General features: G+C 36.1%; 1 protein-coding gene across 29 annotated transcripts in view; it reads left to right on the plus strand.

Annotated features, from left to right (window-relative positions):
• The window catches only part of LOC134806060 (protein tramtrack, beta isoform), a 552,198-nt gene that overhangs the window by 173,657 nt on the left and 359,262 nt on the right, over window positions 1–19,279 (plus strand). The window contains exon 5 of one of the 29 annotated variants that reach the window (XM_063779308.1): window positions 16,495–16,763. The exons of 25 other annotated variants lie outside the window; for them this stretch is intronic. In XM_063779308.1, the coding sequence (XP_063635378.1) occupies window positions 16,495–16,748 (254 nt within the window). In that variant the 3' untranslated portion in view covers window positions 16,749–16,763. Of the gene's footprint in view, window positions 1–2,689; window positions 3,013–3,984; window positions 4,251–4,908; window positions 5,289–16,494; window positions 16,764–19,279 lie in introns of those variants that run through there. 3 more of the 29 variants (XM_063779279.1, XM_063779312.1, XM_063779290.1) reach the window with 3 other exon arrangements.

A 19,279-nucleotide genomic window follows, 5' to 3' on the forward strand; every position in this document is an offset into this window, starting at 1 on the left:
TTAAATTGTTTTATTTTTCGTATTTGATTTATTCGTGTGGCAATAAACAGAGTCCTAGTAAACCCGATTAATTAACAATATACATAAACAAATACAAAACCAAGAAGAAAAATAAACAAATGGGTTACTTCGCTCGGGCGGACGAAATTAGAGGTAGGTAGCGTACCATTAGACAATTTATTCGAACGACAGTCAAATTTGTATTATATTTTTTGTTTCTTATATTTGCTATTGTTCCTTACCTGTATGTACTGTGTACGTATTATGGTGTTTTTACTTTTAAGAATGCCATATAAATATTTTCCAGTTTGACACATATTTAATAAATGTTTTATTTCCAGGTCCAATTTATAAAGCTTCTAACCGCGGCGGCATCGTGATGCTGCTGGATCAAAAGCGTTTCAACATGCACAAAATACAAGGCATGAAGACGATCTGGCGATGCGTCAAGTACACGAGGGCGGCGTGCCGAGTCTCTGTGATGACGGTTAATGGCGCTATAGTGAGAGTTACTAATGAGCATAACCATTAAAGTATTAAGAACTCTAGTAATTCTGACTCTCACAGACCAAGCAAATAAACATGTAGGTACATGAAATTTAAGGAATGAAGACGATCAGGCGATGCGTCATCCGTAGAAAAATTATTTCTCAAATCAAGTCTTGAAGGAACTGTCATGGACATTGTTACTAGTATTCACCGCGAGGAGTCTAATGAACATAAGCAAGGGAGTTGGCGAATAATAGTAGTTTATGTGACTGCTATATAGGTAATTTTTTTTTAAATACGAGTGAGGGTTTATGAAACGAGCTGAAATTTGCGGTTTTGAACGCATCATAGAGGTATTATGATATGTACTGTGTGGATAAACAGTTTAAACCTAACAAAATGATCGGTCTGACCATTTCGTGGCACTTTATCCTTTCTAAATTTTGTATAATTTTCTCTTCTGTGTTTGTGCTTACGAATAAATTATGTCGATTCTCTATCAATATTCTATCCTATTTAAAAATTAATAATATATTACGCACACGCACGGCTTGGATTTGTTTATTCATAAATCTCATTAAGTACTTACAGTGAAAATAAATAGACAACAACTCATAAAGTCATAGAAAAAGTGACCAAGGCCTCCAGTGGCGGAGGCCGGATGTCACTGAGGGCTTGGTCACTTTTTCTTTAGTAATATAAGATATTTTTCTGTTTAAAATTTATAAAACATCAATCAAAATAAAATAATTTGATTCGATCCCTAAGTTGTAACGCATAATGTGGTTAACTTTTTAGGTCCATATTTTACGGAATCGACCCGCGGCCGCCCAGTGATGATATTTCGCGGCAATCGGTACAACATGCTCAACAGGCGAGCTGGCAAGGCGGTTTGGCGATGTGTGAAGACCAACTCGCAGTTCTGCTGTCGGGTCTCCATCACTACTGTGGATAACAATATCGTGAAGATTAATAATAAACACAGCCATTGAATGTGTTGTGAAGAAGAGAGACTAGAGTAAAAATAGTGTTTAGAGCATAGTGGACGACCGCTTCACCCCAGTCCCCATTACCCTTTCTGGATTTAGACATACAAGTTGCAGCTTGGATTCGGGCCGTATATTTGATTGCGTTGCACCTATGCATCGTAGATGATAATATGATAAGGCACTTTACAATTTGAGCTTTGTACACAGTATTATTTTATATTTTGGAACTTGGTATATAGAATAAGTTTTATTACGAATCACTTGTCTAGGATCGTGCTTTAACCTAAATCTAAATAATAAACAATCGTTGCAAATATCTGAATAACTTTATTTTTTTTACGATTAAATTTACTAACCAACAATTTCTAACATTGAACGATTGTAGGTTTTCCTTAAGTTCCAGTATCCAGGGATTCCAGGAGCCACCGTTGATATTGCTATCTTAAGTTCTGTCATCATTTTCCATCAGGTGAGACTAAGGTCAATCTAAATCTATTTTTTCTGTTTTCGTTGATACACTAATACAACACGACAATCAACAACGTTATGTAATTTTATTTTAAATTATAATTGTTACCATATTAAAATACAATCTCCTTTGTAATCTTACATTCATATTTCTGGTCTAGTTCCAATGTTCGTATCGTCTCGGTGTGGCCGGCGGCCCGTCCTGCTTCTGGGCCATAATCGGTTCAATTATCACAAGGAGCAAGGAGCGAAGACTGTATGGCGGTGCGTGAAATATACTACGTTCGCCTGCCGGGTGTCCGTCACCACTATCGACGGTGTTATCATCAGGACGCTTAACGATCATAACCATTAGGGATTTGTTAAAAACATTACTTGTTTTCTTAATGAAATTAAACTAGACCGCGAGTATTTTTAATAGGTAGTTCAATTACAATGGTTGCATTTAGGTAACTACATATTTAGGCTAGATTTGCAAAATCTGTGTTACTTGTGCGGTGCGTGTACGTATTATGCTTTTATAAAGTTTTAATTTTGATTATTTTTGTTTTCATATAAAAAATGTTTTGGAGTGATCTTAATAAAAATAGTTTTCGTTGTTCTATTTGTTATTTCTTTTGTTCCTAATAGGTGTGTACGGGACCTGAATTATAAAATAGGTATTAAGAATTATTTATATTCTACTTAAATATAATATAAAAAATCCACAGTGGAATGATTAAATGTTGTATATTTTTCCGTAGAACCCGAAGTCAAAATAATTATCCGGTCAAAACAAAAACGATACCGCACCGCGTTCAGCACAGAACAACTGAAAGCACTGGAGGAGATCTACCTCGCCAACAGGTATCTCGAAACTAGGGACCGTATAGAACTGGCGCAGCGACTGCAGATCCCGGACAAGGCTCTGAAGATATGGTTCCAGAACAGGAGAATGAAAGAGAAGCACGAGTCGGCAGAGTACGGCGACAGTCCGGGTTCAAGTAGTAGTACACCATCGTCCTCGAAAAGGGTTTCGGTGGATATACAACTATTTGATGAACAAAAGTAAATGTTTTAAAAACATGTCGTGTATAGATTAACTTTAAGAAAAGTTTTTAACTGTGTGACTGTACTTTAATTTAATTAGCTACTCAGTATTTCAATCAAATTTAAGTGTAAATAAACTTTGTGATTTAGAGCCGTGAGAGATAAATTGCTTTTACTGTTTACAGTTGTTTAAATCCGTAGACCTCGTAATTCTTCTGAAGTTTTTTATCATGCCCTCTGTTTACTTGGCTACTTAAGTATAAAATACTTGTGTTCATAATAGGTAATATTCGTGCTTTTTTTTACTGCATAGTTTATAAAATTATAAAACATCAATCTGAATCTTTTTCAATTTTGATATGATTTTCACAAAACCTTATAATTTTATTCGATATCATTTTAAATATTGGGATTAATATCCAAACAAGGGTTTTAACATTCGGTATGTTTCCAGCGCCTTTCCTAACGACGTCTCGTCAAGGCAATCCTATTCTGGTAGTAGGTGGCCAGAGATACAATCGTTGCATGGTGAAGGAGCCAAAGACCACATGGCGATGTACACAGTGGTACCGTGGATGTCGAGTGTCCATAGTGACTATTGAAGGCAGTATCGTCTCGGTGAACGGACATCATAATAAACATCCGTAATATCACAGGCTACTCAGGGTACCAGAGGAGAAGGCGACCATTGAAGAGACAATGGCCACAACGTTCCGCAACTGTCGACCAAACACCAGAACAATCATTCATGATACTCGTAAGCTGTTCCTATATCTACCGACCACATGGATGTTTTTATTTCTTAGTTCCACAAATCGTTCATCTTAAAATGCGAATATATTCAGGATTTGTAATCAAACTCTTTAAGATAGGTCCCGTTGTATTTTTAGCAAATATTAAAAATAGGTATTTAATACACTTTTCACCTTTCGTTTTTGTGGTAAACAATTTTAAATGAATTTTCGCAAATTGTAACAAATAACTACATAAGAGGCGTCTTTGTTTCTAGAACCAATATTCATGGAACCAATCCGTAAGGGTGGTCGCCGGACGATGTTGCTCGGCGGTTGGCGATTCAGTCTCTATCGGGAGAATGGTGTAAAGATTGTCTGGCGCTGCGTCAAGACCAACACTGCCGGCTGCCGGGTCTCCATCACCACCGTGGATGGTCACATCGTCAGGATCACTAACCAACATAACCATAGCCCTGAGGGACAATTGTACCCCGGAGATACATTCTACCCCGAAATAAATGCATAAATACCTACCGTCTGACGCTGCGAGAAAATTACAACAGTGTACCTGGCGACACAAACATTTCTGGATGAAAGGCGTCAAGAATGTGTAAAGCTTGCTCCCGATACTGGTGTTGTTAGATACCGTCACTGTAAATTCTGTGTATAATATCAGTAACTGAAGCTTTTCTTATGTGCGACAACTCGTACCATGGTTTTAACATAGGTACACTACTTAATATCATTACCAGAACGAAATAGGAGGTTTAAACCGCTAATTTTTCAGATATTTAAAAGACATTTATTTCTTCGATATTTATTGATCTTGTGAAAAAATACTTTTTTTTATTATTTAGGTACTTCTTAACTATGAATATTTTAATTTTAAACAAATATAAAAAATATAAAATGACAGTAAGTTACTTAATTTAATTCTTTGATGCAGTAGCATAGGTAAATATAAGGCTAATATTAAGAAACAAATTAAAATATTTCAAGTAGAAACACTACTAAGTATATAAATTTCATCCTTTTTTTCATTTTTTCCTTTGTATTTATATGTTGTTTATTTCGGTTTATATAATAAGGTTGGATTTAAAGATAGAGCGCGAGGTTATATAATACGTCTTAAATTTATCATATTTTAGTTCGTAAAGTTAAAGGATAGCCACTAACCTTATTATGATTACATATTTCAGCAAACACAAAAGGCTTATATCATATACCAAAACCGTGGGGCCGGTGCTACAACGAAGAAACGTTGCAGAAAGCGGTTAAAAAAGTGATACAAAACAATACGTCACTTAAAAGCGGCACAGCCAATAGTTTGCCAAGGCCTGTAATTTCACCCAGCCTCCGTCACGCTTCTTTTAAATTACCGCGTGACGGCAAAAATAGAGTTAAAAGAAAAAGATGCGTCATGTGCTACATGGATAATAAAAAAAGGGTTAATACTACACAGTATTGTCCTAAATGCCCAAATGAACCAGGTCTATGCCCAGGAAAATGTTTTGTCGATTACCACGATAAACTCGAGGGAAAAGTAGTTTAAGTCAGTATTTAACACTTACAATAAGTCACAAGTACTTTATTATTAATATTAACTACGACGACAGTGTACGACCGCTCCGAATCGCCTTTACATAGGTAGGTACTAATAGAAACGTAATCACCATTTCCGTTTCTGGATATTAACAATGTAAGGTAAGGGGCATAGGAGCGGTCGTCTCCTTTCACAATAAATTTGTAAATATTATATTATGTAAATGATTGTACTCTATATCTTTAAACTGTTTATAATAAATGTTGCCATTTCAAACAACTTGTTTAATTTCTGACCGTACTTTGTTTTCCACATGCAACTAGTTTCCGTTGTTTAATCACAGAGTTCCCATGGCCTTCTCCTGTCAGATCCTCAGATCAGCTCCATGTCATCATAATATTGCATTGTCATCCGATTTACATATGTTATGCATAATTTCATCTCAATCGGGAAACGGGTCTTATTTAACTTTCAAGATTTGCCACAAAAAACAATAACAACAAACACGGCAGGTTAAATAGAGTTAGACTAAGTTATTTTATTTAGGTTTAGGTATATACTAACACGGCGCGATTCGGGAAATGAATTAGAGATTAACTAGATACGATATATTAAAGATATGTAGGTGGACTAACGACCTGGTAAAGGTTGCGGGAGTCTGCTGGATGCGGGTGGCGCAAAACCGGTCATTGTGGCACTCTTTGGGGGAGGCCTATGTCCAACAGTGGACGTCCTCTGGCTGATATGATGATGATGATGATGATGGGTAAAGATATGTGATGTCCCACAGGAAAAGGTACCTTGTGGCGGTTGGCGCTTACGCTATCATTAACGCCGCTCCAATATTATCGCGGCGCTATGCGACGTAAGCGGCAGCCGCCATAAAGTACCTTTTGCCGTGAAACGTCACATATCTTTACTATTTCGTATCTAGTGAATCTCTAATTCATTTCCCGAATCGCGGCGCCAGCCGCCATTAGGTACCTTTTCCGTGGAACGTCACATATCTTTACTTTTTCATATCTAGTGAATCTCTAATTCATTTCCCGAATCGAGCCGATAGTAATAAAGTTGATTTAAAGATAGAACGTGCGATTAAAATACGTCTTAAATTTATCTTATTTACTGTATACGAACTAAAGTTAAACGATAGCCACTAACCTTATTATTATTACATATTTCAGCGATCAATCAAATATCAAAACCGTGGGGCCGGAGCTACAAAGAAGAAACGTTGCAGATAGCAGTTAAAGAAGTGATACAAAATAATACGTCACTTAACAGCACCGCCAAAAAATACAATTTGCCTGCGGCCACTCTTCGTCATAACGTGATGCATGTGAAGAAACAGATTAAAGAAGGAAAATATCAACTAAGAATGTTTAGCGGAAAACTATTGGGTTTGCTGGAAATAATTTAATATAGTTAATAAATCGGTTCAATCACGCATTTCTAATTAACACTACGAAAGATAATACTTAAAGGCATCAAGTCCGTCTGAAGCAAATAGAAAAGTAAAGAAAGTAAAATCAATCTCTGTAGAATCAATGTAAGAAAGGATACTGCTTGGCATGTTTTTATAAAACTCATATGTAATAACCGGTATTCTCAAATTACTTTTAATACAATATATTATTAAATTATAAATAAATAATGTGCAATGAGTTTTCCGACCTCTCACTAGTAATTTTTCATTTGTACCTATTACTAAATTTTGGTTTATAAGCCCTTATACTTGTATTGTATACATATAAGTATATACATATCTCTTTAAGTAAATAGCATGTACCATGAAGTGTTTAAAATTCAGAAAAGAAACGCCATTTTTGATCCTGCATCGAACCTGTTATACATACGTTTATGAAGTGCCATGTATAGTAAAGAAACAAAACGGCTTTCCATTATATTAAGTTGGAGTACCAACGAAATGAATATATGTCTATAAGCGAGCTAATCATGTACCTATGACATATGTGGGGATATAGAGGTTACGTCACGATCCGTCGCTCTGATAAGTCAAACAGGTCCCCTGATGTGACCATGGTATAATAATATACTCCGCCTGGTACTCCATTCCGAGATTCGCGTATGACCTAACTGACACGCGCCTACGTCATCATGCTGTTTACAGGTTCTCAAACTTTGAAATGTGGGAGAATTTTAACCAACGGTGAAAATTATTTTAACGGCATTAATTTTAAGTTATTCATGTAGAAACATAGTAAAATAAAACAAATCTAATGTATTAAATTAAACTTTATTTATCTATACAAGACAAACGTTTAAAAAACTAATTCACAGTTACACATTAATTACCAAGCTTACGACGTGAAAAGTTTGGAAAACACTGCGACTGCTGACACTGAGCGAGAAGGAAATAACAATTAACACGCGTTCGACAAGGATGACGGTCAGGGCATGAAGTTATCTAGATCCGAATTGTCAAATGTGCACAGCGCTATCCTGTGTTGCCAGTAGTATAAACAGAATTACCCGAAAGTCTGAAATTTCTTTCGTGAATCGGAAGATATTGCTAACGAGTAATTAAAAATGACGTGTTATTGTAAAATTTAAGCTAAAATACATATAAATGAAAATTATAAAGAAATATTTTAACTTATTAACCATAGGTATAATGTACCCATGTAACATGTTATGTTGAAATAAAGTGGCAATGTTATTGTGACGTAGGCCCGTGTCACTCTGGGAATGGAAGACCATGTTTTATTAGACCATGGATGTGACTTTTTAAATGATAGGTATCTCCTGTTTCTCTGGCAAGTGTATGAAAAGGACGCAGTAAAACTTTACGGTGCTAAAGTATTTAGGTAGTCAACACTAAAAAAATAAACGTATTTCACTAGCTGTCATATTTTTAGGGCCGCTGTACCATACATCTCGAACAGGCAAGCGAGTACTAAATCTATACGGGCACAAATACTTCTTCTCCTATGGCGGCAGCGGGGTGCGGGGAACGGGCGCGGAGAAAACAACATGGCGGTGCATCAAGCAGCCGGGACGATACAACTGCAAGGCCATCATCACCATGGTCGGCGATGAAATCGTCGCTTTTAAGAATGAACATAATCATAGCTAACATGTCGCTTATCAAATCCAATACTCAACCGATCAACTGTAGACTTTAATTATCCGGATATGAAGTCGTTATAGTCGGATAACCATTATTATCATTAATACAGAGGCACTGTAATTAAAACGACTTTTCTTGACAATTGTCTCTTCCTTGGTTGCATCCTAAAGAAACCCAGTGTATTTGATACGGATCATGTCTTTGGCCATTTTTTACTTAACATCAATCGCCAACTATCATTTTCGGTTTCTAGGTTTAACTTTTGCCAAATCTCGAAAGGGCAATCCAGTGTGCATCTTCCAAGGACATCGGTACTTCCTGGCACGCGGGCCAGGCGGCACGTCGTTGTGGAGGTGCGTGAAGCAGAGCGGCCGCCATTGTAGGGCGACCATAAGCATCTTCGACGGAACAGATTTCCTTAGAAAGCACGAGCACAACCATTAATTTATAATATGTTAGTATAGAGATACATGATTTAAAAAGGAAAATGCCTTAAAAAAAGACAATAAACCACCTTTCACATTTTAATAAAACAATCCTAGTATTCTGCAACTAACCCACCCGTATTCAACCATATCATAAATGACTTTTCTGATATCATCCAATTTTCCATGTCGCAGAGCTCACTTTCGCCAAATCGCGGATGGGAAACCCGGTGTGCCTTTTGGGAGGTCATCGTTACGCCTTGTCCCGTGGCAATACGACTAAAAACAGTACGTCTTGGTGGAGGTGTGTCAAACAGAGCAGCCACCACTGCCGGGCGTCTATATCCATCTTCAACGGAACTCACTTCCTGAGGAAGTACGAGCACAGTCATTAAAACTCAAAGTTGTGCTCAAAACGTTGAAATTTGTAAACTATGCATATGTACAGTGATGATTTGATTATTTCCAATACTGTTACAACTTGTTAATTCATATTAAATAGGTAATGGAAATTAATAGACAATAAGAAGAATATATATGTATATATATAATTTCGAACTCTTTCTATTACGTAGGGCATACTGAAAATTCCTGGACTGGCCACTTAGAAAAAATAAGTCGTCTCATATATCAGAATCCAGGAACATTCAGTATGGCCCACGTATTACGATAATTACGAGTACCTACCTACCTGAAGCCAGAATGTACGTAAATGAATTAAAGATGCTTTTATTTCCTATGTTTATTAAATACATAGTAAAAAAGATAAGAGTTTTTTTGTAACAAATACAAAAGTCGAATCTTTACTGTATTAACTATACTGTTTATTTACGACAAGTATGAGTAGGTAATATATTGTTTTTGGGTTCAACGTTGACATTTTTTAATTTCCAGTGCCATTTTTCACTATATCCAGGAATGGATACCCAATTTGTCTTTACGGAGTCCATCGATCTGGGTTACAGGAAGATGGCAGACAACTGCAAGTCCATTTGGAGGTGTGTTAAACAAGGACACACCAAATGTAAAGGCAATTTCGTTATGTATGGCAATCAGATTGTCGATATGAAAATTCACAATCATTAAAATTTCCGAAGGTGCATGAACATTATATTTTTAAACTTGTAATTTGAAATTTACAAGGCTTCTTCAAAATACTATGTTTTTATTATTTAATCTAGTATCGAAAATGTTAGTAAAACAATTTCGTTGTGATGGAAAAAAATCCTTTAGTGCAATCTAAATTCATATTATTCAAACGTATCAAAGATAATATATTTTGATTGCAAATAAAAACTGATAGGCAGTTCTGTTGAAAACGTCGCTTCTCGTAGAAATATTTTTGTCTAGCTTAAAATTTCCATGCCGTGTTTCTGGTACGAATAACACTTGGTTAGGTTAGTTAGTGCTATTTGGTAGTTTCAGAGTTATAATATATTTCTTTTTTATAATTTCAACTTTATATTTAATTGCACAAACGGGTCTACCGCGATATAATTTCATTGTTTTTTCCTTTAATTCCGACGTTTCAGCTGAGTTGCACCAGCTGTGGTCACGGAAAGACTGACGTCCCAACAAATGTCAACAGAGATATTAATAAAACACCACTAAACTACCCGAAATTAGCCCCACAGCTCCGCAGCGCAGTTCCGTGACCACAGCTGGTGCAACTCAGCTGAAACGTCGGAATTTAAGGGAAATAACAATGAAATTATATCGCGGTAGACCCGTTTGTGCAATTAAATATGTGTACAAAACGCGAGAGTTTAAAGTGTTATAATTTCAACTTTGTCGTTATAATATATCTTTGTTCCGCCAAATTTATTTATTGCTTATATATGTTCATTCCAATATGTTTTCTTACAAATGGAATGAATATTGCACCGGATTTTTTTTTAATGGTACCTATTCATGGTTCCAGAGCCGATTTTCGTCCCATCTAGAAGAGGGAATCCAGTGTGCCTTTGGCAAGGACATCGGTATAATCTTAGGCGCGGAGATCCCTCGGGAATCGGTAAGACGCTCTGGATATGCTTCAAGCAGAGTAACAACAAGTGCCCAGCAACGCTCGTCATCATCGATGGAGCTGCCTATCAGAGAAAGAACCATAACCATTGAAAAATTTTAGTTACTCGATGTACACGAGACGTAACGATCAGATTATACAATTGAACAATAATAAAGGAATCTCTGTAAATATTTGTGTTTCAATAATGTGCTCCGTTTTGTTCAAACAATTTCGAGTTCATTTTATTTTTAATATTAAAAGAGAAGGTCCTCATTTTTTTATAATTTTAGCGCCTATATTCATTCAATCACGGAGAGGTTTCCCGGTGTGCTTGTGGAAAGGTCACCGCTACAACTGGACCCGTGGCGATCCCGCACAGAACATCAAGACCGTATGGACCTGCAATAAACAGAGAAGCAGCAAATGCCGAGCTACTCTAATGATTATAGACGGGTCGGCTATCTTACGAAGGGAGCATAATCATTGACTACTGATCCTGGTTGCTTTTTTTCCTTTGTAAACTGATTAGTGATTGGTTAAGTATCTATAATAAAATTGTGATGCAATTACAATTCTATTCATCTTTTTTAATAATTATTTTAAATTATAGGTATTACAGAGAAGGTTCTCTCTATTTTTATTTTATATGCTTTCAGGGCCTATATTCATGCAATCACAGAGAGGTTTTCCGATGTGCCTTTGGAAAGGGTATCGCTACTACTGGACTCGTGGTCCACAAAACATCAATAGTTTATGGACTTGCAATAAACAAAGTAGCAACAAATGCCGAGCTACTCTAATTATTATAGACGGGTCGGCTATCTTACGAAGGGAGCATAATCATTGACTACTGATCCTTCTTGTTATTTATTCCTTTGTAAACTGATTAGTGATTAATTAAGTATCTATAATAAAATTGTTATGCAAATTACAATTCTATTCATCTTAAAACAATTACTTTCTCTGTAATACCTATAGTATTACAGAGAAGGTTCTTAAAATGTTTATTTTATGATTTCAGGGCCTGTATTCATGCAATCACAGAGAGGTTTCCCGGTGTGCCTTTGGAAAGGGTATCGCTACAACTGGACCCGTGGCGATCCCAAACAAAACATCAATAGTTTTTGGACCTGCAATAAACGAAGAAGCAACAAATGCCGAGCTACTCTAATGATTATAGACGGGTCGGCTATCTTACGAAAGGAGCATAATCATTAACTACTGATCCTTCTTGATTTTTTCCTTTGTAAACTGATTAGTGATTGATTAAGTATCTATGTTTAATAAAATTGTGATGCTAATTACAATTCTATTCATCTTTAAATAATTATTTAAATTATAGGTGTTGAGTAATTTGCTATCTAGACTAGCATAATCCAGAATTTGGGACTAACCTGGTGTGTGACGTGGATACAGCTACCCAGGGGCCCCTGTCCTTCGATGATGAATGTAGTAATCTCATAGGCTGGCGTCGATAGACTTCTCCTATTTGTGCTGGACACTTTGAACTTTGATTTTGGGTTTAATACGGCTCAAGCTTTCGGAGCGAGCAGTCAGCGACGGCTTTCGATTTTGATATCGTTAGGAATGTATTGTGGCAACACTCGAGCTTCCAGTGTTGCGCGCTTTCATAAAAGCGTTCCGTTGCAGGTTTATCCCGTTTTGGAATATGCTAGTCGATTAAGTATTAACCGATTTAAAAAGAATGAAAAGAAAATACGTAGTATTTGTGCGTACATATACAAAAGTACCGAACAATAGGTATTACAGAGAAGGCTCTAAAAATGTTTATTTTATATGCTTTCAGGGCCTATATTCATGCAATCACAGAGAGGTTTCCCGATGTGCCTTTGGAAAGGGTATCGCTACTACTGGGCCCGTGGTGATCCCAAACAAAACATCAATAGTTTTTGGACTTGCACTAAACAGAAGAGCAGCAACAAATGCCGAGCTACTCTAATGATTATAGACGGGTCGGCTATCTTACGAAGGGAGCATAATCATTGACTACTGATCCTTCTTTTTTTTTTTTCCTTTATCAACTGATTAGTGATTGATTAAGTATATATAATAAAATTGTTATGCAAATTACAACTCTATTAATCTTAAATAATTATTTAAATTATAGGTATTACAGAGAAGGTTCTGTTAAAATGTTTATTTTATGATTTCAGGGCCTATATTCATGCAATCACAGAGAGGTTTCCCGATGTGCCTTTGGAAAGGTTATCGCTACAACTGGACCCGTGGCGATCCCAAACAAAACATCAATAGTTTTTGGACTTGCAATAAACAGAGAAGCAGTAAATGCCGAGCTACTCTAATGATTATAGACGGGTCGGCTATCTTACGAAGGGAGCATAATCATTGACTACTGATCCTTCTTGTTTTTTTTTCCTTTATCAACTGATTGATGTGTCTCTAATAATAATACAATTGTGATGTGAAGTTAATACTCTATTATTTAAAATTATGTTTGAGGTATTAAACTAGGTACACAATTTTACAATAACCACGCGTCTTCGCCATATTCTGCCGGTGCTTGTTTTAATTGTTTAAATGTGTTTAACTTGGTCCGTGATTCCAGGGCCGATTTTCGTGCAATCCAAGAGGGGTAGGCCAGTGTGTCTCTGGGAAGGATACCGGTATAACCATCGCTCGGGCAACCCGAACGCCGGCCACAAAACTGTGTGGGCCTGCGTCAAGCGCTGGACCCACAAGTGCGAAGCATCTGTTATCACAGTCGCTGGAGAGACTATAAAAAAGAATGAGCATAATCATTAGCTTCTAATCGGTGTGGGTCTAAATCTTATTTCGTATGAACAACATTATTTATAATCACCTGCAATATTAAATACCCCTGTCAGCAATATTAAATATCTGACTGTATGTCTAACCGCTATGCTACTAAAATGCTACCCAGTGATACTTATAGGTCATAGTTCTAAAGTTACAATATAAGTAGTTACGTAGCTCGAATCTGGTTAATGAACTAAGAATTGAATATAATGTATTATAAAATATAAATAAAACAAGAAGTTACAAAAATAAGCTAACGTAAAGAATATATACTTACCAAAAATTACTACCTAATAAATTCAATATATTCGCCAACGTATGGAGCGCCATAATCGCTCAGCGACTAAGCTCCTAAATTTATGAATAATAAAAATAAAAAAATCTATATATGTATCTTGTAGCCGTCAGACATCAAAAAAGTATTGTCATTCATTTATTCATCTTTGGGGCTTTCACATTTCCAGTGACTTTCACTGAATCCAGGAAGGGCAAGCCGGTGATGCTGATGGAGGGCCACCGGTACAACTTATCGTACGGGGACCCTGAAGGCAAGAAGAAGGGCATGTGGCGCTGCGTCAAGCAGAGCACCATCGGCTGCCGCGCCTCCGTCGTCATCGACAACGAGATGGCCATGAAAAGACACGCGCATAATCATGAGAAATTTTATAAGGATAATGAAGATTTTTAATGGTATTGCAATGATTTCGAGGCGTGGTACTGTATACAAATGGAATATTTAAATAATACACATCTCAAATTTTGCAAGGATCGTTTCACAAGAATAAACTGATGTCTTAAAAATGAAATTTAACCAAGTTAACACGGTGAAAATAGTTTAATAAGTTAAAGTTATTCCCGCGATAATAAAAACAAATAATTATTAGATTCTGGTTAGGAAATGTAAAAAACTCATGGCTTCCAAGAACTAAATATTGTACATGTTTAAGTGTTATTTATTAAATAAATGACAAGAATTTTAAATTGAGTTATTTTAAAGCTGTTGTGACAACAACCTGCCAAAAGATGATAATGCAAAAATAGGTAATCACAAGTAATTATATTAAACTATTTAATATAGATATATACAATTTTTTTTCTTAATTCTGGCTGTTTTGTCAGGGTTGTTTATCAGTTTTGGTACCGTTAACTAAATGTCGATCATTTTATTTCTGCAAATAAATGACTTAAGTATGTGGATATTGGTTACACTTCATTTCCACAGAACCATGCTTCTTCTCAACGTCAAGATACGGGAAGCCAGTGCTAGTGATGGGAGAGCAGCGGTTCAAGGTGCACCTGGAATACGGTCCGAAGACCATATGGCGATGCATCCAGCAGGCGCGCATGCGCTGCAAGGCTTCCATAGTGACTATTGACGGTCATATTGTTAAGAACAAAAGCGAACATAGTCATTCTTGACATTTACTTACTTAAAGTCTATCGGTTATATTGAATGTCTGATAGAAGGCTAGTCTGTCGTGTTCATCTTTTGCAACAACACGATAGCTTGAAATTAAACAATGTGCCTTTAGCAATTTCTAATTCTTGTGTTTTGTTTAATTATAATTCGAAGAAATAATATATATGATGTTACATTAGTAAATATTTCTTTACATCTTTTTTATTTGCTTTCATGACTGTTATTAATGTGATAATATTAATTACTATCAGCCTGACCGATTGATAGTATTTTTGAGATAGTGATTACCAGCGGGGTTATAACGAATCACCTGTCTTTAGGTAGGGAATCAAAAGTAAGTAGGTATTAATAAATTGAAGCAATCATTATCTTTTCTATCTAATATAGGTAGATGGAAAGTAAGGCAAATTTTACAAGAGGGTTTTGGCTATTTAAACCCACGTAGGATTGCAAGCCGCACGCCTTACTGCCTTCACAATACACAATATCTTTGCGATCATTCCAGAGCCAGTATTCACCCAGTCCAAGTTCGGGAAGCCGATAGTGGTGATCGGGGACAAGAGGTTTAACTTCCACATCAAGCGCGGGCTGAAAAGTATTTGGCGGTGCAACCAGCAGTCACGCACGCACTGCAAGGCGACGGTGACGGCCATTGAGGGATGTATCGTCAAGACTAACAATGAACACAATCATGATTAACTTAGCGCAACTTCCTCCATCCTGGTTTGAAAAACATGTGGCGGTGCTACCAGCATGCGCACACGCACTGCAAGGCAACAGTGACGGCCATTGAGGGATGTGTCGTCAAAACGAACAATGAACACAATCATGATTAAATTGGCACATCTTCCTCAATTTTGCTTTGAATAACACGTGGTGATACTACTAGTAAGCGCGCATATACTGCAAGGCTACCGTCACGCCCATCGAAAGATGTAGATTCAAGATGAATAATGAACGTAATCATGATCAACTTGGCCATATTCCTCCAGAGAACCTTAAATAACTAAAACAATTATTACGCCACTAAAACAAATATCTGGAAATTCTACAAGCAAGAAGTAACTCTATATGAGCCTCGATATCATCATCATAATATGTTTATCAATGTATAATAACCGGTCTTGTACATTTTCATTTTCTTTACGAGTACCCTTTTGGAATCCTATTTTAATGTATATAGTTATCGTTAATTTATTTCGTTAAATAGATCAAATAATAAATCAGGTATAGGTACAATTGAATTGCAAAGAATGCACGTAATTTTAAATCATGTGTCTAAAATGAAATTATTGTAAGTTAAAAACATTGTAAGGTATCAAATAAACGTATAATCTTATTTCAAACGGACTGTTTTCTTGGCGGATTACATGCTCCTGAGCCTCGTGAGCCCACTATCGCATAAACTCGTGCTGGCCCGAAACCTAAAGTCACTGAGCAATATTATATTATGTTATTTAGCATAACAAATTCCCTGACCAATACCATTTGCTTTCCAGAGTTATACTTCGAGACATCACGTTGCGGGCAGCCCATCCTCATCTACAACAACCACAGATACCACAGACACCTGGAGAAAGGACTCAAGACCCTCTACCGGTGCGTCAAGTGGAGGAAAGGATACTGCAGGAGCTCTGTGACGACCCTGGAGAACGAGGTTATCAAGACCAAGGGCTTACATAACCATTTGCCACCGTACGGTGCCGCAGAGGCGTATTTTAACATGGGTGGCGTCGGTAATAGTTTAGTTTAGGTCGCTTTTGAAGGCATACAATTAAATACTCTAATTTTGCAACTTAATATTATTGTTATTAACGAATTGTGTAATTTAATATTTATTGTTATTAAGGGTAAAATTTTAAGTAAGTACCTTACCCTTAATAACAAGAAATATTGTGTGTATGTATTTTTGAATACATAAATGAATTAACATCATTGGTCAATTTTCATTATTCTGCACGGAAAAGGAATTTGAACGTTTGATTTTTCATGCTAATGGCGTAGTACCTACAATTTAGTAAATTAAAATGATTGTTATTAACGAATTTTGTGTTATTAAACATTTAATGTTATTAAAGTAAAATTTTAAGTACCTTATTGTAATAATGTATTTTTGAACAAATAAATGAACTAACATTATTGGATAGTTTAATTATTATGTCCATAAAAGGAATTTGAACTTTTGATTTTCATGCAAATGACAGACCTACAATTTTGTTAATTAAAATAATTGTTATTAACGAATTTTGTAATTTAACATTTATTGTTATTAAAGTAAATGTTTAAGTACCTTATTGTAACTATGTATTTTTGAACAAATAAAGGAACTAACATTATTGGATAATTTTCGTTATTTTGTCCGGAAAAGGAATTTAAACTTTTGATTTTCATGCAACCTACATTTTTGTAAATGAATATGATTTTTTTTAACGAATTTTGTAATTTAATATTTATTTTTAATAAGGAAATTTTAAGTACCTTATTGTAATTATGTATTTTTTAATAAATAAATGAATTAACATCATTGGACAGTTTTCATTATTCTGTACCGAAAAGGACATGTGAACTTTTGATTTTCATGCAAATGGCATTCTTATCTACATAAACATACAATTAAGTTTTGTAATCTATTGGCTACATCTGTTGATCTGCTACCAATAAGCATAAGAATAAGAGCAAAAAAATATTTTTCAATAAAGTCTCATAGTTGATGCTTTCGAATGTTAGCGCGCCATGGAATTGCACCCGACTCGACTTCTAGGCAGTATTTTACCTTTTTTAAATACTAATACTGTATTGTCCGAAAATAGGATACACGATAAAATACGTTTTTTCTAATGTTACCTACGTCTGTTATTCTTGGTGTGGCAGCCTAGGGTCCATGGCAGCCAGCATTGCAAGTTTCCCTAGTTTATTTAAGATTTCCTTACAGATGTAACGTGTACGGTGTCTCAGAAAGGCAAGCCCGTGCTCCAGGTGGGGCCATATCGCTACTACCGTCACAGCAGTAGCAAGACAGGGCCCAAGTTCCTCTGGGTGTGTTCCAAGTGGTCCCGCGGATGCCGCGCCTCTCTTACCACCTTTGAGCAGGAGGTCGTTAAGGCCACCAATGAGCACAATCATTAATTATTCGAGTAATGTTTCTTATTAATATTAATTCGAAAAAAACTCACACATACTGTAGGTAATTTTGTGACGATCCGGTATATTCCATCTTACTCACTAGCCTGTCCTAATTACAATAAAAGATAATGTTTTTGCAACATTTATTTTTTATTTACGTAAGAACTTCATAGATAAAATTATAGAGCCTAACTAATTATTCCTACTTCATTGTAATGGGTCGTGCTTCTGGTCACCAAATTTTTTTATACATTCTGTGCCTCAAACTCTCTACTCATGGAAACATATATTTGAACCTCCACCTTGTTTATTAATCACGAAGCAGACAAAAATGACTTCCTCGTTTGCAGAAACAATATGCGAATTGGGGCAGGTTAAGGTTACCCACTTTTCAACTACACTCTATCCACGTTAACGAGCTAGTACTAGAAAACTCAGACTGCACGGGATTGGTCAGCGATAAGGGCGATGCATGTGCAACGGCTGAGTTTACATGACAGTCAACTCTCTTGTACGGTGCGGACGCGTCTAATTGCTCTCCTTTGTATTGTTTCCCGTAATCTGTTACTCGGCTCGTTTACTTTGCGACTCGGCTTGTTTACTGGACTTCCCTGCTTAATGTGTGACTCGGCTTGTGTATTATTGGACAGTCTATTGTGTGACTCGGCTAGTGTTTTGGGCTATTTATATTAACAAACACCTTGTTTTTTTTTAAATTGTTATATATACCCAAACATTTATTTATTTACCTAAATCAATATTTTGACTATCTCTTAACTATTTTTGAACTGCATATCTATAATCAATAAACAGTTGTTTAAAGCATGTAGTCCATCAATTTGTCATTTCATTTCAGTATTGATCATAAACATACAGTTGGTTATTAAAACTTAACTAAATAGAGTATAAAATAAATATTATAACCATAAGAAATGTATAAAAGTAAATAATCGAAGCGACGGCATGTAAGCCGTGCCGGACAGCGAGGTGTCATTGTTTACGCCCACTGCCCTTTTTTGTCCCTTTCATCTGCATACAAAAGTGCAAAAGAGAGAACGCTATACTAGCTCGTTAACGTAGATAGAGATAGTAGCTTATTATTTATTTATGATGCCTGTAGCTGATTGTAAATTTGTGTTTACCTGACGAAGCCTGCGTTGC

Source organism: Cydia splendana, chromosome 2 (assembly GCF_910591565.1).
Source record: "Cydia splendana chromosome 2, ilCydSple1.2, whole genome shotgun sequence".
Taxonomy (NCBI): Eukaryota; Metazoa; Arthropoda; class Insecta; order Lepidoptera; family Tortricidae; genus Cydia; species Cydia splendana.